The following is a 22520-nucleotide window of genomic DNA, read 5'->3' as shown; positions in this document are numbered from 1 at the left end:
CTTGCTTATCATTCCCACCTTCTCTCTTCTTTATATTCATGCTCTGGACTTTCCTCCTCTCTGGCTGCTGATAGTTCATAGAGTGCCTTTTTGCTATTCAGAAAAACGCTTCCCCTCTTCCATGCACCTTGTCAAGAACTGAGATATTACACCACAAGCAAGTTAGCAATGTATCCTGCCATAGTTTCATGGATGGTGGCAGAAGACATGAGACTCCTGGGCCAGAGATAAAGGACTTTATTACTCACAGAAATAGGAGAATATAAGCATTTTCTTGCAATGTGAAAAACTCCCTTTCCCACAACAATGGAAGGACATGACACCTGCACATATAGTGAATTTTATCACAGCAGAGGAACCCTGAACTCTAAGATCATGACCTGAGCCAAAGTCAGATGCTTAAACGACTAAGCCACCCAAATGCCCCCAAATTTTAATACTTTTTTTAGACATGATCAGTCCCATTCTTTCTGTGGCCTGCTCCTTGTTATTTGTGCATTAAAGTAACATGAGGGACCCCCAGGACAGATTACCCCTCCACCTTTAACTGGCAAAATCCACATATAATGACTGAGTTCTGTGCAAATGACCCATGCTAAGGACAAGATGAAACAATAGACTTCTAAGAGCTATGACAAGGTCTCAGGACCATGAAGATACTTCAGAAAGACAAGATGCGCCACACATAAGCTGACATCTTACTAGTTACAAGAACTCAGATGTAATTTCTGAGAACTGCAATGTAAACATGACCAAACAAGAATGTGCTCTCGTGTACCTGAATGTTGCAACAAGAGGAAGATGGTCAGTTTGGATTCTCAAAGGGGAATGAAGAAAAAGAAGTAAACAGAGACTGGCTAGGGTGACCTAAACAGACTGCATCTGGAAGATCAACGAAGAAATACCCACTGTGTGGGAGCAGGGACTTGTGAACGTCCTGGTGAATGTCCCTGAAATTCCTGCCACTGCTTTCTTCCAGTTCCACATTCAGCAAGCAGAATCTCATTACTCACCCGACTTCCCAGCCACACTGAGCCCACACAGTGACAGTATCTAACCTTGCAACATAAAGGAACATCCAAAGTATCATATGACACCATGGCACTCTGATCTATGTCTCAGCCTAGTAAGGCCTATCCAGCAGTCAGGCTGGGTCCAGCATGGTCACTCAGCTTTCATCCCTCCCCAACGTGAGCTCCAGAGCTGAAACTGGTCTCCAACCTTCCAGAAGTCCATGGAGGTAGAGCAGCTCCAGAGACTTTCAGGAAAGCACCGGCCATCCATTTTAGCACACAGGCAGAATGCTACCCCCAGAGCTAAAATGCAAATCTCTCAGTTGGGCAAAAACTAGAATAGGGTAGGGACTTATACTCCCCTCGGGTCCACATATATGCCCCCCCCCCTCACATTCATCCACACAGGGCCCAGAATGGGGCAGAGACTGGGGAATCAAAGACAAGTGATATGGAATCTGCCAACCCTGAGGAAACTTTGTGTTAGTCAGGGTTCCCCAGAGAGAAACAGAGCCAATAGAACGTGTGTGTGTGTGCGCACGCGCATGCGCCCGCACACATGTGTGTTTGATTAGATTTCATTCAAATAAAATAGATTTCAGAGAATTAGGTCATGCTATTGTGAGGGCTGGCAAGTATGAATCTGCAGGGCAGGCTGTCAGGCTGAAGACCCAGAGAAGAGGGACACTGGAGCCTTGAGTCTGAATGGCAGGCTGGGGGCAGAATTTCTTCCTCCTTCAGGGATCTTAGTTCTTTCTCTTCAGGCCTTCAATGTATTAGATGAGGCCCATCACAGAAAAGAATCTGCTTTGGGGCACCTGGGTGGCTCTGTTGGCTGAGTATTTGACTTTTGATTTCAGTTTAGGTCATGATCTCACAGTTTGTGAGAGCCCATACTGGGCTCGTGCTAACAGTGCAAATCCTTCTTGGGATTCTCTCTGTCTTTCTCTGTCCCTCCCTCGTACTCTTTGTCTCTTTCTCTCTCTCTCTCTTAAGATAAATAAATAAATAAAAATAATCTGCTTTGCTTAAAGTCTATTGATTTAAATTTTAACCACATCCAAAAATTACCTTTGAGGTGCCTGGGTTGTTCAGTCGGTTAAGCGTCCGACTTCAGCTCAGGTCATGATCTCATGGTTTGTTAGTTTGAGCCCCCATGTCAGGTTCTGTGCTGACAGCTCAGAGCCTGGAGCCTGCTTCAGACTCTGTGTCTCCTTCCTTCTCTGCCCTTCCCCTACTCTCATTCTGTCTCTGTCTCTCTCAAAAACAAATTAAACCTTAAGAAAAAACAATCTAATACCTTCAAAGCACATCTAGCCTGGTATCTGACCAAACATGTGGATATCATAGCCTAGCCAAGTTAACACATAAAATTAACCCTCGTAGGTTTATAGCACATTATGTTCTACAAACCCAATGAGGGCAATTCCCAGACTCCCTTCAACCCTAATCACCGACCCTTATACCCCCATACCTCCTCCCCGCATCACACACACACACACACACACACACTCACTGCTTTCTATCATTGAAAAATGTATAGGATGTTTTTAAAAATAATCTGTTCCTTGTGAATCCATCCCTATAATTCTTCACAACTAGGCTCACTGAACCAGAAAGTTTACAGAAAATAGAGGCAAATGTAAATTTTTGAAGGCTTTGGGATTTCTTCAAAAAACTTATTGAAGTATCCCTGCTTAGAGGTATCCCTGCTTAAAGCCATTAATGGCTCCTTGGTTAGAAAAGGAACAAAAAAAAGGAAATTTAGGAAATACCCCTACCTCCAATTTCTCCTTCTCTTACTCTTCCCAATTAAAAAAAATATTTTTTAATGTTTATTTATTTTTGAGACAGAGACAGAGTGCAAGTGGGGGAGGGGAAAGAGAAAGGGAGAAAGAGAATCCAAAGCAGGCTCCAGACTCCGAGCTGTCAGCACAGAGACTGACATGGGGCTCGAACTCATGAACTGCAAGATCATGACCTGAGCTGAAATCAGACGCTGAACCAACAGAGCCACACTGGTGCCCCTACTCTTCCCAATTTTTGGAAGCTCCTGTTCTCACTACAGAGCAAGTAAAAAAGCACTGGGGTACAAGACATGCCCCTTTCCTTGGAAATAGGAAGAAGTTGAGGATGAGAAGCTGGCTGTCATGGTCCCCTGAGCCAGACCCCCACCCTGCTTATCCAAATCCCCTCCTCCACAGCCCAAGGCCTGCATCCTCTGTAGAGCCTTCCAAGCACTTCTGCCTCAGTGTCCATTCTGGTCTAACCCCTTGGAACTTTGCCTCTCTTACTATTTAAACCACTCATCCCCTGCTCAATGCCCTACAAGGTTCTCCTTTAAAGTCTCTGTTCCCATGTGTCTGGAAAGTTGGACTATTTATTTTTGTAAGGACAAATAAAAATTGTAAATAACAATAATGCAAGAGGTTTAATCCCTCTGCTACAAATAAGGGATGAGATTCTCCTCCCTTCCTTAGAAAAATTAAAATTGTAGCTACTTTCTACTCTCTTTAAAATGTATGTAAATCTTTTTGAAAACTAGATAGGACTTTTATCAGCTTTTTGATTCAAGAATATTTCTTAGGAAGCTGGGAGCCATCTCTGAAATGTAAACATCAAGGGAGATAGTTCCCAGATCTCCCGGTGTCTGTCAGAGATAGGAGCCTAACTTCGATGGGTTCTCCATTTTGCGAAATGGCCATCTCCTACTATAGAGACCCAAGAAGTTTGGTTTGGTTTTGTATAAACCCTATTAGCCAACCTAGACTGCCGGAGTCCAGCTCCAGTAGGTCCAGGGTTCCCTGAAAGGATGGACGGTGTCGGCAAACAGGAGTGAGAGAGGCTCGAGTTTTTTTCTGATCACCAGGCATGCATCTCTGCTCTGTCTGCTTTGGTGTCTTTATTTATAGCTCAAGAGATAACATGACATTAGAAAATAGAAAATTTTACAGTGACTAATTCTTTGTAATAGATGTTTTACTCATTGAAAGTGATGACATTAAAAATAGAAATTTTTTGTAGTGACTAATTTTTTATGATAAGATGTTTTAATCATCAAAAGGATACAGAAACAAGTTTTACAGAAGTATTTTTGTAGAACTATCTCATTCATTCTTGGCATCAGTCCCCAAGATTAAGAAAGTAACAAACCTATCTTATTTTGTGCGGGTTGGTTTTTTGCCAATAATTATGACTTTGTTTTTGATTAACAAGTTACAACCAAGTCATGTAACGCACTTACAGTGAGGTTGAGTAAATCTTATAACCAAGAATATAACAGTATGATTTTAGTAAAAAACAAGATAATATACATATTATTTAAGTTAGTAAAGCTAAAATTAAAACATAGGTTAAGTTGTATATAGATAGGCTAGGAGTTATTTTATTAGGCTCATAAACTACAAGAAAAAGAATGTTTGTTTACATGTTGCTTGAGAAAGCCCTCTCTTTGTTGCAAGCACAGTGGGGGCCTGTGTGTGTTGGCCTTGGACCTGGGTTTCCCACATTCTTATCCATCCTCATAACTGAAGTCAGTACAAGGGAGAATATTTGTAGAATGTAGACGTGGGGAAGGAACTATGTTCTGACCTTATCTTCTATTTTTTATCTCCAACTTAGGCTCCTTTTCTCCGGGCAAGACCTAAATGCAATTCTTGTGTTTTTAACCCCTTAAAGTCTATGTTTTGGGTCCACAAGGCTCATTAGAAGAGCTTTTTGTCAAACATCTACAGTGCTTTGATCTAAAATCTCTTATGCAAGGACAGGAAAATGTTTTTTCTTATGGAACACTGTAAGGCCTAATTAATGGCAACAGGCTTATTTTCAATATGAGCAGTAATAGTAGAAGGAGATACGTCTGCCATTTCCTCACTGTGACTGTCATCCAGCAAGGCCGACGTGGCACCCAGCACCAGTCGGTCACCTCCATTTGCAGGTAAATTTAGAATGAACTATGTGTGACAAAAGGTGCTGTCAAGACCTCTGATTTGAGGACTAGTTACTGTTTATTTTGAGAACATGTATACAACAGGTTGTGTCTGCTTGGTTATAAAAGGAGATAATATTCTTTTCCGACTGCAGTCTCTTAAGGATTTCCCGGGATGTGCATTGCATTCTGGTTAAATGCTTATTCAATAGTAAAAGTGTTTTCTTTCTCTGTTACCTCTACGGAGAACATTTCTGCATTAAGAGATTTTGTTTTTAGTTATATTTCTCCAACGTCTCATTCTTACACCTCCACAGTCCTTAGCACATTGTCTTCTCACATATAGAAGATTCTCTTAATTTTAACCATTCCTTCTCCCATTTTTTACACATCTGAGACCAAGATAATAGTTTTTAGTTGATGGGGAAAAGAATAACACTGATTTAGAGAATGAAAACATAGGCAAAGAGGTTGAATAAGTTTGTAAACTAGATTTTATTGTGAATGTTAAAGCACAGAAAAAAAAAAGATACTGTTTCTTGTGGATCCCAAGGACTGTAAAGGGAGAAAAGGAAAGAGGTGAGCCAAGTAGGAATTCCAGAAGGCAGAGCCCATGTAGCCATAAGGAAAACACCACATCTCAGAAATACCACTCTAATTTTAAATAGTTTTCTAAAAATTTAAGAAAAGACTCAGAGGTAGAAATACATAGCTAATTTGCATACTTTATGAGTCATGACAGACATTTCAGCTGTCAGGAATTTTCCCTCATTGAAACGTAACAATCGTGAGCTTTGCCTGTTAGTTGCCACCTTGTTGATACCCAGAGTCTGTGTTTTGTTGTGTATAAACTTGGAGGCTACAGACTTCACCCACATCACTGACAGGCAAGGCTGATGTGTTTGGGATATACAATTTAAATCCAAGAATGTTGGTATGCCTGGGTGTCTCAGTTGGTTAAGCGTCCAACTTCAGCTCAAGTCATGATCTCACAGTTTGTTGGGTTTGAGCACCACGTCAGGCTCTGTGCTGACAGCTAGCTCAGAGCCTGGAGCCTGCTTCAGATTCTGTGTCTCCCTCTATCCCTGACCCTCCCCCGCTCACACTCTGTCTCTCTCTCTCTCTCTCAAAAATAATTGAAACGTTAAAAAAATTTTATATTTACTTATTTATAAATAAATAAATAAAATCCAAGAATGCCTGATTGTACTGTGATGTAAATTAGCACCATGTTTTCATAGAACAAAAACCAAAATGTTAACAAAATAAAGGGAATTTATGGGGAGAAAATAAAGAATGTAGCCAAATGCATCTTCTGAGAATATGGTAGATTTATGTGCCCTGGGCATTATGGAGGTGGGTGATTTCCCAGGGCCAGGATAGCGCGGAGTCCACTTTTAGACAAACAGGCTTGAGCAATGGAATGAAGAAAGGGCCACAGTGATCACCTGGCTGAATACAGACAGACCCATTAGACCCACCTGAAATACTCACAGGTCCCATGTGATCAATGGGCTACTTACAAGTAGGCACAGCCACCAAAAAAGGGAAAATTCCAACCGCAACAAACCTCCTCACCTTCCTTCCTTAAAGGCACTCCCCTCCCACTGCCTTATAGCAGACAGCCTCTCCTCTATTGTCCTGCTCACTGCTCTCTTGTGGTGTATTTAATAAACTTCTACCTCCTTTGTTCTCCTTCAAGTGAATTCTTTTACCCTCTGTGCCACCGGCTTCTACCCAATCATCGCCCCATATTTGGGGGCCTCCATCCAATCAAGAGACATCCCATTTAGGCATAACAGACATCTGATTTTTCCATGGTCTCTGTAAGTAAGATAGCTCTCCACCCATTTCTCTGCTACTAACCAAGTAAGCACTGCTAACTCACTTACTCAGGCACCTTGATACGGAAAAGGGCCTGAATAGCAGGCTCCTATGGACACCAGAAATCATACAGCTCTGATCAATGTAAGTTAATCAATTGGAATTCTGGTTGATTTCTCATTGTCATATCATATGGGCTAGTGAGAGTCAGTCCCCATGACTCTAAGTCAACTTTGGGTACACTGATAATATCAAGACTTACACAACTGATAACCAGTCCTGTGAATGTGGTCATCTACCAAGGTCAGTCCACAGGTGGTGTTTCCATGAGGCCCAGCTGTAGCAATCAGCTGGAATTGTTCATGTCTCTTTATAACCTCTCCTTTCTCTTTCTCCTCTCCCCTACCCTTTCTCCTTTCATTTCATGAGGCAAGTTTTAGAACTCTATCAACCCGAAGAAAACATTTGAATGGAAGATATTTTTCTGATGCAAAATATCCTGCTTACTGCTCCATGTTTAACTAACTTTTTGAACCAAAGACATCTCAAGAATTCCTTCGTGGCTCTCGGCTCCAGACCCCACAAACTCAATCACCCCCAAAACTTCATCAATATCTACCTAATATATGTTCAGAAGAACAAAAGACTGTAATCTGAATGAAGAAAAAAATAGTAGAAAAATTTCTCTGAGTTGAAGAAATATTTGATCATCAAAAAAATAAAACCCTCTTATATGAAATGTCGGGGCCCCGCCAAGTTTTCAGTCTGCCTCAGGCAAGGATTATCACTCCGTTGAGTGAGCCAGTAAACAAGATTTGCATCTGGAGGCTGGAGATTGCCATTTCCTGGTCAAAATAACTTTTGGCGACTGTCTTGCTGCGCTAGATGGGAGTGGCCAAGGCACACAAAAGATCAAAACCGTATTCAGTGTTAGTTCTCCATCCCCCCAAGATTGCTGAGGCAAAGTCGGGGCGCCTCTTTGATATGCATTCGACTCTGTAGCCTGCCTAAGTCAGCTTGCCTTGTCTTCCCCCCTGAAGACTATAGAAAGAACAGTTCTTTGAATAAACTCTCTTTCGCCTGATCGGAGAACCGTGAGTTCTGTCTTTACTCTCTGCGTCTCCCTCTCCTGCCCCCTGTTTCTCTCCCTCCCTCAGGAGAAGGACCGGCGACGATTCTCCGCCCTGCCGGTCAGAGCGGATGAAACAGGTACCGCCGTTCGCCGGGCCGAGCGGCCCCACCGTCGGGTTACGACAATTGGCGCCCAACGTCAGGGGCTCAGTAAAGTAACGCGACCCTGAGCGCGGGTTACGACAATGAAATGGTAATTATCAAAAGGAGATAACTAGATGTTTGTTGCTGAAATGCTTAGCCGCATTCTTTCTGAGGGCCCTGATTCTATAAATATAGCTTCTAAAGAACAAAGATACCTAGGTCTATTCTGTCTGCAAAAGGTGCTTGTACAATGTCTGCACGGGATGTTTTAAATGTCTGCTAGATTCATTCAAAGAAGGCAACCACCCATTTTATTCTAGCAAGCATCTGCTGCAGAACAATATAGGCACGGATAATCACCCCGTGCTTGCCAGTTAACTAAGAAACACTAACGGGCTCTTTTATGCTTATGAGGAAAGCTGCAAACAATACTTTTCTTTGAGGTAGAGTGATTTAAAGGATAAATTATAACCACTTTTAAGCTTTCCACAAATGGAAAGATCGCTTCACAATAAAATATGTTGAGTCAATTGCATTAAGCAATGATTTTATAGCCACACATTCACTCAATTGATCACATTCTTCACTTCTCAAATTAGTCCTTGGAACCTAATCTCTTCCTGTACACTTGCAAAATTCCATTCAAACTTTAATAAGTTGGTAAAGAAAAGTTTACACACACAAGTGCGCAAACACACCCCCCCCACACACACAGAGGGAACGTATAGAGAATATACACCACACAAAATAACGTGTGACTCTGTGAGGCATTCTCTTCAATGTTGTTTTAAAATACTTTCTTGATGTCTTCTGCAGTTTTCATCTTCCCTGTTGAAATTAGGTTTTATCTTATTGCCTGGGGACTGGGGAAAATGAAGCCATCACAGACAGATAATGGCTGAGTAGTGGAGATGATGTTCATGGCCCTTATTACCATGGTTGCTGTTGTTGTTTGAAGGAAATTAAATATACTTTGCCCAAAGCATCCTGTTTTACAAAACAAATGTCATAGTAGGTGTGTTTCAAGATCCCAGAGGACTTAACAAAGAACTAATCAAGGAGACAAATTCTGGCTGGTGCCACTGAGATGGATTTCTGATAAAACAGAAGCTTTCAAGAAAATGAAATTTAATCATCATAGTTCAGAGAGGGACTCAGATTTTGCTCAATAGTAGCACAGGAAGGGCAAGGCAGGACAAAGGAGAAACCAAAGTTCAAGTACACCAAATTAGCTACTTTGGGCAAAATGGATAAGCTCACAGGAAAATTCTTCTTTACAAGAAATAGTGTGATTTCTCATATTCTTGATCTGCTATTTCAAATATTCCTGATTTCCTCTGATAGCTCATAGTCACAAGCAATCCCTTGCAGCTAGCACTGCTCTTGTCCAGATAAAGATCTGTCCACTGCACTCTACTTGGTACTATAATAAAAGCCACAGACACTAAAAAAAGTCTTCCTAGCACATTTCCATTGGGAATGAAGAGGGCTTACACTTCATTCATGTGATATTATGATTGACTTGTTGAAAGCATCAGGTTTGCATTAATGTAGTCAACAAAATTTTATAAAGCACCTACTATGTATGGAGTCCTGTGCCAGTTCCTAGGTTGTAGTCATCCACAAGATAAGTCATTTTCTTGCCAAAGAGAACTTTCCCATCTAATAAGGTATATCAGGAGGCCCTTGTGCCCCAAGGAGACATGCATGTAGAACATGTTGAGCTAAACTTAGCATGTTGTAGAGGGCTCCTACATGTGGCCTCTGCACTTACATAGGGGTTTCCCAACTTAGATAGTAAGACCATTTTGGAGCGGTTGGCTTGTCACTATAGGGAGCTGTCCTGTACGTGGCAGCATGTTTGGCAGCATTCCTGGACCCGACCCACTAGATGCCACAAATGTGGTGAATGTCCCCAGACATTGCCAAATGTCCCTTGGAGGACAAACTCTTCCCTCTGACTCAGGTGGAAGATAAGAAGAGGATTGTGGGGTGCGGGGAATCACTAGTACAAAGGCCCCTAAGATGATGAACACCTTGGTCCCTTGGGTGGGGGGAGATGCTAAGCCCAGTATGAGAAAGAGATAACTAGATCCAGATCCAAAGGGGCCAGGTAAGGAAGGTTGACAGCTTGGAGTTTGTAAATTATCTATTGCTGTGTAACAACCCCCAAGCCATTTCCACGTAACACAACAAACGTCTATTGTCTAAATAGTTTCTGAGAGTCAGGAGTCCTGGTGCAGCTGCAGCTTCACTGGGTGGCTCTGGCGTAGGGACTCTCACAAGGTCACAGTCAAGATGGGAGCCCGGGCAAGCCTCTGAAGACTCGGCTTGCTACGCAAAGAGGAGGGTCTACGCTGGCTGTGAGCAAGAGTGTTCAGTTCCTTCCTGTGTGGGCCTTCCACAGGGCTGGCCCTACGTTGCTTTTCTCCAGAGAGCGGGATGGAAGAGAAAATTTGCTTTTAAAAACAATCACCCTGGCTTCTACTTAGAGCGAAGAGCAAAAGGCAAAAGGAAGTCAACAATCATTTTTGAATGGAGAGGCGCCGTCATTGTACAATTTATCATTTAAGCCCCTGGATACTTAGAAAGTACTCTAATTACAGAAAGCCTTAGTCTCTAAATTGGTCACAGTTCCACAAAAGTACAAAGTAATTAAACTAGCAAATAATTGAACCAGCTCTTCTTCTGAATGCAATAGTGGCAAAACCTGGAATGTAAATTTGTGTAGCCACTGTGGAAAATGGTATGGAGCTTCCTCAAAAAATAAAAAATAGAAATGCCACATAATCCAATAGTTCCACTAGTAGGTATTCAACCAGAAAAAATGAAAACACTAATTAAAAAAAGATATATGTACCTCTATGCATATTACAGTGTTATTTACAATAGCCAAAATGTGGAAGCAACCCAAGTATATACAACAGATGAATGGATAAAGAAGATGTGTTGTGTGTGCATATAATATGTATTATGTATAATGGAATACTACTCAGCCATAAAAAAGAATGAAATCTCACCATTTGCGATGTGGATGAAATAGAAAGTATAAAACTAAGTGAAATAAGTCAGAGAAAGATCAATACCATATGATTTCACTTACAGGTGGAATCTTTAAAATGAAACAAACAAAGCAGAAACAGACCGATACGTACAGAGAACAAACCGGTGGGGAGGATGGGCAAAATGGGAGAAGGGGAGTGGAAGAGAACAGACATCCAGTTATGGAATGAATGAGTCACGGGGGTGAAAGTTTCAGCCTAGGGAATAAACTCCAGGGTCCTGTGACAGACGGTAGCCACGCTTGTGGTAAGCACGGCATAACGCACAGAGTTGTCAGATCACCATGCTGTCCACCTGAAACCAATGTAACATTGTGTGTCAACTATCTTCCAATTTAAAAAAAATACTGGCAAAACTCGAGCCCAGAGAATCTAAATGATGGCACTTCTGCTGAAGCTCATCAGATTTGATAAAACACATCACTCCTTTATAAAGCTTCTCCATAGTGAGATGGCTGAAGTCATCCCAGCCCATTTTTCATTTCATGTGAAAACAGTCTTAGGAGTTTCTCAGATTTTAAGTAACCTGTTTTCTGTACCACTATGACCACAAACTAATTCTCTAAGACTAGACAGCCCCAGGGAAAGAGCAATTACCCAGGGAAGCAGAGCTAGGTCCAGCCTAGCCAAGCCACAGTGATGGATTATAAGCAAAGAGGCCTGGGCAGGCTGTCGGGCAAGCAGCAGGGAGGCAGGCAGTGTGCCCCGAATCAGGAGCCAGGCAGAGGCCTAGCAACTGCTGATCTGCGTAGGCAAAAATGCGGTGCAGGAGCAAACAAGGAACAAGCTGGGGAATGTGTGATTAACTCCAAATGCCCTTGTAGGTTCTTAATCTCAAGCTCTCAGGACCTCAGGCTGGCACATTTGTCCCTAGACGATGGTGACCGATGGGGGAGAAATGGAAGGGGGAAATGCGTGTGCCTGAAATACTATGCCATATTCCTTTTTTTTCCTTAAAATTTTTAATGTTTATTTATTTTTGAGAGAGAGATAAAGACAGAGTGTGAGCAGGGGAGGGGCAGAGAGAGAGGGAGACACAGAATCTGAAGCAGGCTCCAAGCTCCAAGCTGTCAGCACAGAGCCTGACACAGGGCTGGGCTTAAACCAATGAACTGTGAGATCATGACCTGAGCCAATGGAGGACACTTAACTGACTGAGCTACCCAGGCGCCCCTGTACATGCCATATTCTACTTAACCAATCCACAGGAAGCATTTGATTGTTTCTGATTTTTAATCTTATAAGCAAATCTGTGAATTTTTTTTTTTTTTGCTAGTTCTTTCCATATATCCATGCCTATTTCCTTAGGATAAATTTTTAGAAGTGAGAATACCTGGATAAAAGAATACATCTAAGCACAAGATGATATCTGTGGGAAATCATTTGACCATCTGTACATTACTTCCTAGCTTTGTCTAATTCCTCATCTCCCGGTAGGTTAAACAACTCACTGAGAGGAAGCTGAAGTAATCGTACTTGGGAGGTGTTGAAATCACGTAAACTTTATCGTCAGAACGAAGTGAAAGAGAATGGGCTGGAAAGAATGGAGGGTATAAAGGGAGTCACTTAGCAAGTGAAGTACTCCTCCAGTTCACTCCTGAGAGAAGCCTCCTCTTTCAACACGATGCTCAAGGTATTGTTATATTTTATGCAGTTTATTTAAATCAGTTTTTCTAGCTTACCTCTCCTTTTCTCTATTTCCTTGGAGCTTCCTGCTGCTTCTTCAAAAATGGCATTTTAACATTTCTCATGTTTCTGGACTATTTAATGAACTGCATCTTGTTTTTCATCAGTGTTCTACCAGTAAGAGACATGATTCTGTTGCATAAAATTAGAAAGAAAATGAATCATTGCAAGTTCATTGAATTGTAACTGCCTAGTTTTGTCTATGTCCATTACGGCACGGCCAAATTGCCTTTGTAATGATCTGTTTACTGTCCTTAGCTCCCTGGAGAAGATAATCTTTTTGTGGCAGGAATTGTAACATCTTGGTTTGGTATTCTAGAGAGCTTAACACAGTGCCAGACACAGAGTAAGACCTCGTGAAATATTTAATAAATGGCTGCATGTTTTGCCTTAATATATACGTTAATCACAATATGTTATTAAAAAGAAATGTAGGGGCACCTGGGTGGCTCAGTTGGTTAAGCATCCAACTTCAGCTCAGCTCCTGATCTTGTGGTCCCTGAGTTTGAGCCCCACATTAGGTTCTGTGCTGACAGCTCAGAGCCAGGAGCCTGCTTCAGATTCTGTGTCTCCCTCTCTCTCTAACCCAACCCTGTTCGCACTTTGTCTGTCTCTCTCTCAAAAATAAATAAACATTAAAAAAGTAAAAACAAAATAAAAAGAAATGTAAATGCCATGAGAATATCAGGAAGACCAAAAGAAATATTTTAGAAATAGATGGGCTCAAGGCTATAGAGAGCAGAGCAGTTGCATGTTTATTTTCTCATGTTCGCTTCCTTGGGAGCCATTTCTTTGGCATACAGGGTGCTATTTAGAGCTTGTAAGGGAATCTGCATGGGACCCTCCCTGCCTAGGTCACCAGTGCCATGGGGTCATGCAAATGGATGTCACAGTCACCTTCCAGGTACCATGTTGGTGCCCTGACAACAAATCCTCCCTAGGCATACACCTTTCCTTCCCCATAAGGCACGCCCAGGTCAGATGTAACCCTGACGAGGTGGATAACCCATCACCAGATGCCCTCACTGTGGGAGCTGTGGGGGTGGAAAGAGGTCATTTTGCTTAGAACAAAACTCTTAAGTTTTACTGGGTAGATCATCAAGCCAGGGCTTTTTCCTCCTTGCCTCCATCTGCCCCTAAATATGTTTACCCAAATTTCTAGCAACATGACAAAGTTATTGTTAGAAACTATTAGAAACACATGCACCAGGACCTCTCTCTCCCATTCACGTTCTCTCCTGCTCTCTCCCACCCCGGACCTGCTCACCTTTCTACCAAAGCTTCAGAGACATACAGTATAGTCCATCCTTTTGAAAATGGCGGGGTTTCCATGACTTGATCATCTGAAACTGAAAATACGGGACTAGCTGGTGGCCAGCTTGAGGACTTCAGCTGGGCACTGGAGCCAACTCTGTACCTCTGTGTGGGCACTATTCTTAGACACCCCAGATCTTCCAGTTCAAAAACTCCTCACCCTATAGCTAATGTTTTAAAACGAGGCATCTGGGGGTGCCTGGGTGGCTCAGTCTGTTGAGTGTCCAACTCTTGGTTTCAGTAGATCATGATCTCAGGGTCTGTGAGTTTGAGACTTGTAGAGCTTGCTTGGGATTCTCCCTCCCCCTCTGAACCTCCCCTGATCGCTCATTCTGTCTCTCTCTCAAAATAAATAAACTTGAAAAAAAATAAATAAAAAGAGGTATCTAATGCTCAGAGGAGACAAAAGAGGTTGTACAGTGATGTAATAATCAGGGCAGAAAAGGGGAAGCCAGCTGGTATTTACTAAGCGGTACTCAGCGCTAGGCATGTAGTGGAAAACAATTTAGGAGTGAATGTTTTTAGCTATACATAATAGATGTTCTCTTAGGCAGATGTGTAGAAAACAAAATCATTGCCTACACATTGAAGAACTTGATATTTAAAGAAATGGCGAGGTACTCTGCTGCATATGAGATGCGAATAATCCTGCAGGTTTTTATTATCTGGTTTGTGGGTGGTCTTTATTAGGATGACTGCAGGCACTTCATATTCAGCAAGTTCACAGTGAGCCCATTATCATTGTCTGGAGAGCTGCTCCTCGTCCTGTGCTCCCTCTCTTCGCAAATGGCACCACCATACCCCCAGCCCGAACCTGGGCTGTTGCGGCAGTCTCTTACCTGCCCTTGCCTACCCCTTGACCCACTCTCTACCCGAGGGGCTACAGAGAGCTTTGCAAAACACAGTTCTGATTGTTATCTGCCTTTCTAAAGATGGCACCCCTTTGACATGAAGTCCTCAGCATAGTGGAACCTCCCTTGCTCAGTCCAAGCCTGCGAATCCCTCTCACCTCTGCCCTCTATGTGCAGCTCTACAGCTGGGATTTACCTAAATCACTGCATCCTCTCATGCCTCCAAGCCTCAGCCCATGCCACACCTCTGCCTTTAACCTCCATCCTTGTCCCTGGCCCCTTCTTCACCTACTGACTCCCAGAAGTTTTCATAGCCAGCCCAAGTATCCATGCCCCCAGGTAATCTCCACCAATAAGAATGAATGAGAAGTCGTTCTCAAGTGTAATTTTAAATCTTCCAGTGGCCATGTTTTTAAAAAGAAGAAACTGATAAAATTAGTTATAAGAATATATTTCATTTACCAATATAGCCTAAATATTATCATCTTAGCATATAATTAATATTTTACAATTATTAATGAAATGCTTTATATTCCTTTTTTCCTACTAAGACTTCAAAATCCAGTGTTTATTTTACTCTCATGACACATCCCAGTTTGGACTATCCACATTTCAAATGCTCAATAGCCAACGTGGAGAGTAGCTACCATATTGGACATGATAGCACTAGAACATTTAAGAATCACCAAAAGATCTTAATGAAAACACAGAATCCTGTGCTAGGCCTCCAAAGCTTCTAGTTCATTTGGGGGCAAGGGGTAGGATAATTCTGGAGGTCTAGAGTAGAGACTAGAATGTTCATGTTCAACAAGAACCCCAGGTGTTTCAATGTTTGTTTTCCTCTTTAGGAAACATGGCTGAATAATAACATGCACCAGTTTTGGAGTTAGACCAAGAGGAATTTGTGTCCCCAAGTCCACTATTTAAGAACTTAGTAATGTCACCTTTACTCATCTGGGTCTCCTCACCTGCAAAGTGAGTGGCACCCCTAATACCTACCCTGAAACTTGTGGCATTAAATGGATACTGTACTTACAACAGTCAGGATGATGTCTAGCACGTAACTAATAATGGCAGCTAGCTGGATGCACTACCCCCCACCCAGGCATGCCTACTTTATGAAAGAGATGTCCCCACCATCCTCTCCTAAATCTGTGCTTCCTTCCTCCGTAGCCTACCTATTCTGTGGCCATCATCTGCGTTCTTTGTTCTGTGTTCTCAGCTGGACTGAGGATGGAAACTGGCTATTGTGCATTCCCACATCCCTTTGCCTCACACAGCAGGGGCTCAGTACTTATCATTTTTCAGGAATTGAACTTAAATTGATCACCTGAGTTTCTCCTTGTGGAGCAAAACTCTTCACATAATAGTACTTTGAGCTCTTATATAGCAATGAGTGATCCAATGCAAAGTGAGTATAGCTAACACCCTTCCCTTTAAAGTCTGTCACAGAAAGCTTTGCCAGAGTGATCCATGGCTTGACAGTGGAGCACCTGACCGACCATGTTATTCAGAGAAGTAAGAGAATGATTCTGGATACTCTGGGTGTTGGCTTCCTGGGAACCAACACAGAAGTGTTTCACAAAGCCAGCGAATACAGTAAGGTAAGGGGCTCAGTATCTACTGCAGAGATAAAACCATGTGTACACGTATGCATGCTCACGAGGTATACCCACCAACATGCCCAGAGATGTGTCCTCATGTTCTATTACTCTACTCTGCATTTTAGATATTACTTGGTGTGCATAGCATTGTTGAATATGGCTTTAGGCTTTTCCATGCTCTGAGTTTTAATATTCATCCATATTCTTTACTAAGTTACTGTCTAAAGACCAATCTTAAGACGAGTTTTAACACTAGCAACACCACATAATTTATTGTTATTATGACCTAAAGCACTTTTTACCTGAGAGTCCTAGAAGCAATAACATCTACCCCAATAGCACCTACCATTTACTCATGCAAAGACTTTAAGAGTCTCTGGAAAAAAGCTGGTTCAACACTCTGAGCAGAGAGCGTAAGTGGGAGACATAACACCCGCTCTCCAAAGGATGTACTTTATACACAATTTGCCCACCTTCTCCAGTATTCACTCTCAAGGGATAAATAAGAGTGATTCAGACTTCATCCGCTGGAGCATCTGTGGATCACAGTCTGGAGATGGAGCAACAGCATCTCCTTTCCCTTCTGCGGAGGAAGTTTATTCTTCTACAAGGAAGAGAGGAATCCAATGGTTAAGGCCGCCATCTAGCACAAAGTTTTCAAATAAGGACTATTAAGATCATGCCTCCAAAGATGAGGAACCGCTCTTGAAATGGGGACTTGGCATGGCGTCTTTCCCGTCTGTATTACTGATTGCTATTCTTTTGTTCCAGATCTATAGTTCCAATGTGGCCAGCACTGTTTGGGGTCAGCCAGACTTAAGGCTCCCGCCGACATATGCTGCTTTTGTGAACGGTGTGGCTGTAAGGAGGTTTACATATCTTTTCTGTTAGGCAATCATAATAATTTCAGAGACAGGAAATATCTCAGAAATTTCACAATTTCCATATTTCACTGATAAGCCATTGAGGTTCAGAGAGATGAAGCGTTCAGTCCTCTCTTCTATGTAGTTATTGATGTTTTACAGTGAATTGATACTTTTCACATTGTGAAGTAGAGGAAATCAGTTGGAGGAGTTAGATAAAAATACCCTTAAGGTACCTAACTTTGAATGTATATAGCAAAAAATACAAAACCCAATATCCAGACTCAATTCCTTTTGTTGTGACCACTACCAGTTTTTACTCAGTAATCAGCTTTTCATCCATTCATCCATTCAACAGATATTTATTAGAGAGAAACAATGGCCATACGGTGTCTATATTTTCTGAAGCAAAAATCAGCACTTTTCGTCTGACAGACAATTTTTATGCTTTGTGTGTCAGCAGCAGTCTGTATCTATATACAAGATATAATTTAGACATGAATATCTTGGGATGTCTGAGATATTTTTATGTTTTGTGGAACAGTAGCTCAGAATACTGAAAGTCAAACCCAAGAGTGCATCTAGGAGTAAATGTCCAACAAGCAGCGTCCAGATCAGCCACATCTAAGAGACGTGGAAATCGATTTTTAAGTGAACTTCTGGCTATTACTATTTCATATAAGGGACAAGCAAATGGCTATGAAGAGGAATAAAACCTCACAGCAGAAAATAATGGTTTTAAAATATAACTTAATAGTTAATCTGGGTTCAAGAGTTCTTGCAGCTTCCCTGTAAGTTTGAAATTATTTCATAACAAAAAGGTACAAAAATATATGGCCTGACATGGAATAAATGGCATTAAACTTTTAGTGCAACCTGTCTGGATGATGGGGGAGGAGGAGAGGAAGAGCTACCTAGTTTCCCAGTTTATTTCCAAGGGGGATATCGCTCTTCCCAGGAAGAGCTGTGGCAGAGAGCTCTGGTTACCTGGGTAAGAGCCAAGCTCATTGGGGCTCTCTAGCTGCTCCCCAAAGTCCTGCCTGCTCCGGGCAGAGGACAGCACATCCAGTGCCCAGCCATACGTTTAAGAATTACAGCCAGTTAATAGGTTTTATTTTTAGATAATCAGATCTAAAAATCTCATATCAAATAAAATTATTACTAAACTAAACCCTTCCTGGTCCAAAAGTGACTGCATTCAGGTAAATCTAATTTGGTTTTTGGTTGTTGTCTGTATGTGTCTGTTTATATAGATTCACTCAATGGATTTTGATGACACATGGCATCCTGCCACCCATCCTTCTGGAGCAGTCCTTCCTGTCCTGGTGGCTTTATCAGAAGCTCTGCCTCCAAGTCCAAAGTGTTCTGGACTTGATCTGCTCTTGGCTTTCAATGTTGGGATTGAAGTACAAGGCCAATTACTGCGTTTCTCCAAGGAAGCCAGTGACATACCAAAGAGGTAGGGAGAGAATTTGCTCCATCCAGAGGCAGATGCCTTCCCCCTTCACCTGTCGACTGTTACCTCTGTAGAGCTTTCTGACACAGAGATTAGTTAGTTCAGCTGAAGATGTTAACATTAGTGCTGACAGCTAAGTCAATTTTCCAGTCACACAGCAAACCATATGTCCATATACAAAGGTATGGTTCCAGAAGAACTAATGAAAATCTCCCTTGGGTTTAGAGAATCAACTAACCATGACCATAAAATAAATTGGGACTTCTTGTCCTAGGGCAAATCATGTCATTTTGTCATCCAAGCGTACTCTGAATATTCCTAATCTCATCTCAGAGCAGAATCTAATTTTGGCTTAGGTCCTTCAGACTGAGAACTTTCAGAAGATCCTGAACCTGACTGTTCAACCCATAGAACAAAAATAATCACATGTTGGCTGTATCATGTGATTCAATCTTATATTTATTTTTCCACTTGATCCAGCCTGCGAGCAGAGGAGTAGTGGAACACTGAGTGAATTTTCAATTTCTTCAAGGCCCTCCATTTTTATAGCTACATACATGGGATTTCAGCAAGCAACAGCTTTTGCCTTTCTGGCAATAATTATAAAAAACTTTTTGTGTCAGGCACTTTTGGAAGCATGTGAATTCATTCAAAACTCACAAGCTCCTATAAGACAGATATTATTGTCACCATTTTATGTAAGAGGAAACAGGTACAGAGAAGTTGACTAACTTTCCCAAGATCACATAGCGAGTATGTGGTAGAGCTGAGATTTGAACCCAGGCAGCCAGGCTCTATTGTCTACATTCCTGACTACTATACCATACTGCCTCCTGGTGATTGAGATCTGTGAACCTCCAACTATTTATTTTTTTTCTTTCCAGATTCCATCCCCCGTCGGTGGTAGGAACCTTGGGTAGTGCTGCTGCCGCATCCAAGTTTTTAGGGCTCAGCATGACGAAGTGCCGAGAGGCCCTGGCCATCGCTGTTTCCCACGCTGGGGCTCCCATAGCAAATGCTGCCACTCAGACCAAGCCTCTTCATATCGGCAATGCTGCCCGGCTCGGGATGGAAGCTGCTTTTCTGGCAATGCTGGGTCTCCAAGGAAACAAGCAAGTCTTGGACATGCAGACAGGGTTTGGGGCCTTCTATGCCAACTATTCCCCAACAGTTCTTCCAAACCTAGATGCCCACACTTGGCTGCTTGACCAGCAGGATGTGGCCTTCAAGCGGTTCCCTGCACATCTGGCCACCCACTGGGTGGCAGATGCAGCTGCATCTGTGAGAAAGCACCTTGTAACAGACAGAGCCCTGCTTCCAATTGACCGCATTGCGCGAATTCTGCTCAGAATCCCAGATGTCCAGTATGTAAACAGGCCCTTCCCAGACTCAGAGCATGAAGCTCGTCACTCCTTCCAGTATGTGGCCTGTGCCACACTGCTCGATGGTGGCATCACTGTCCCATCATTCCACAAATGCCAGATCAACAGGTCACAGGTGAGAGAGTTGCTCAGTAAGGTAGAGCTGGAGCACCCTCAGGACAACCTGCCAAGCTTCAACACACTATACTGTGAGATGAGTGTCACTCTCAATGATGGAACTACCTTCACAGAGCGTTCTGATACCTTTTACGGCCACTGGAGGAAGCCATTGAGCCAGGAGGACCTACAGCAGAAGTTCAGAGACAATGCCTCTAGCGTGCTGTCCTGTGACACAGTAGAAAGACTTACAGAGATAGTAGAGAATCTAGAAGACCTAGAAGATTGTTCTGTACTAATCACTCTTCTGAAAGGATCCACTTCACCAGAGTTGGTTTCGAAATCTATCTAGCATCTAACAGTTCCATCAGACTATCCTCTCCTGAGGCTTATCCACATCTAAGTGACTTTATATGGGGGAAAAATCAGTGATTTGCTTTATAGAGCAAGGGTTTACTGTCAGTCTGTCAAGGAATAAGTGAAGCAAGGTGGAGAAAGTCTAGAAACAGAATTGGGTTTTTATGGAAGGAGTCTTTTTCTACAAACTCTGCAAGACAGTTCCCATTACCTAAGGAAAAATAATAAACATGCACGAAACACAGAGAAATTGATTTTATAAGCATTCATAAGGCTGAAATTCAAATCACCTGTGATTTGCTTATGAAGTTAATCTTTACAGAGGAGTTCTTTAAGTACTTCATGAACCTTAAGGTGTGGGAGGAATTTCAGCCTACCTGTAAGTTTGCTGACCGTGGACAAGGGTTCTCCAGCCTATTGTGCTAGCAACACATTTCTTAAAACATGGGATTTTATGAGCCCTCCACAGTGGAAGGGGTACTGTTGGGTTTAAATATAAGGAATTAGTGGGTAGAAATCCTGCTCCTGTAACTTACTAGATGTGACCCTAGGCACACTACTGGGTAGCCCTCTGTCTCCATTTAAAACAGAAATAAAAAACAGCACAAAAAGCAAAACAGTTTGGCTCTGGAAGCCATGGTACTAGTCACTACAATGTATTGCCTTTTGATACAAAAAAATATTTTGAGAAAAAGATCATGGATGAAGAGTTTGACATGTAATAAAGAATGACAGCAAAAAATATGTGGGTAATTAAACAACTGTTGATTTTTTTATATGATAAAGATGTCTTATGGAATTAAAAATTGCAACTTTAGTAACATAGATAAGTAGGGAGTTCCTATAATTAATGTACTCTAAATTCCTTATGTCATTCAAGGACAGGGCGAAGCTATTAACTACGGAGTTTGATTTGTAAGTATGGATGCTGACATTTCCAGGGTAACCACTGTAAGACAGCAGTAGAACAGACCACTTCCAGGTTAACAAAGAGAAAAATATGGAATTAGGAAAAAAGAAAATAAACCAAAGGAAGGCAAGAAAGAAAAGAAATATTTGAAAAGGTAAAACATATAGAAAGCACAATATAAAATGATAGGAATAAAATCCAAATATGTCTGTAATTACAAAAAGAATCCTCCAGTTAAAAAATACAGAGACTATGTATACATTAAAAACAAATCTTTAACAAGTTTATTAGCATCTGTTTTACAAGCCATTAACTCACCTATTTTGTGTCTAGTTTAGTAAATTTCTAGAGTTGTACAAACATCACCACAATCCAGTTTTGGAGAACTTTTTTTATTTTCTTAAAGATTTTATTTTAATTTTTAAAAATTGTTATTTTTAAGTAATTTTATGTAATCAAACCCATAACTCTGAGATCAAGAGTCACATGTTCTACCAACTGAGGGAGCCAGAGCCCTGGGCTACTTCTATAAGCCAGAAACAAAGACACAAACAGAACCTTCCTGATGGTCTGCAACCAATCTCTCTTCCCACCTCCAGCCCTCAGCAGCCAATGATCCATTTTCTATCTGTATGGTTGTGTCTTCTCCAGACATTTCATATAAATGGAATCATACATCATATAGTCTTATGTGTCTAGTGTCTTTCGCTTAGCCTAATGGTTTCAGATTTTTCCACATATGTATTAACACTTTATTCCCTTTGACTGCCAAGTAGCATTCTGTGGTATGGATATACAACATTTATTTACCCATTCAGCAGCTGATGGATAGTGGATTATTTCCAGTTTGGGTCTACTATGTATAATGTTTCTATGAACATTCACATGCATGTCTTGGTGTAGACATATCTTTCCATTCCTGTTAGGGAGATGCTTTAGTAAATACATGTTTAACTTTA

At 41.7% G+C, this 22520-nt stretch overlaps 1 protein-coding gene across 5 annotated transcripts; it reads left to right on the top strand.

Annotated features, from left to right (window-relative positions):
• Positions 1-12554: 12554 nt before the first annotated feature.
• ACOD1 (aconitate decarboxylase 1) lies at positions 12555-22243 on the top strand. 5 transcript variants are annotated; one of them, XM_029936591.1, is made up of 6 exons: positions 12557-12675; positions 15742-15868; positions 16336-16497; positions 17269-17358; positions 18614-18819; positions 19701-22243. In XM_029936591.1, the coding sequence occupies exons 3-6, from the start codon at positions 16420-16422 to the stop codon at positions 20644-20646; spliced, it is 1320 nt and encodes a 439-aa protein (XP_029792451.1). In that variant the 5' UTR covers positions 12557-12675; positions 15742-15868; positions 16336-16419; the 3' UTR covers positions 20647-22243. The 5 variants fall into 5 exon arrangements, with proteins under 5 accessions (XP_029792449.1, XP_029792453.1, XP_029792452.1 ...); XM_029936588.1 differs by lacking the exon at positions 15742-15868; XM_029936589.1 differs by lacking the exons at positions 15742-15868; positions 17269-17358 and having other exon boundaries at positions 12555-12675.
• The last annotated feature ends 277 nt before the right edge of the window (positions 22244-22520 follow it).

The sequence above is a fragment of the Suricata suricatta genome, chromosome 4 (genome assembly GCF_006229205.1).
Source record: "Suricata suricatta isolate VVHF042 chromosome 4, meerkat_22Aug2017_6uvM2_HiC, whole genome shotgun sequence".
Taxonomy (NCBI): Eukaryota; Metazoa; Chordata; class Mammalia; order Carnivora; family Herpestidae; genus Suricata; species Suricata suricatta.
This window is presented reverse-complemented; position numbering and strand designations above follow the sequence as displayed.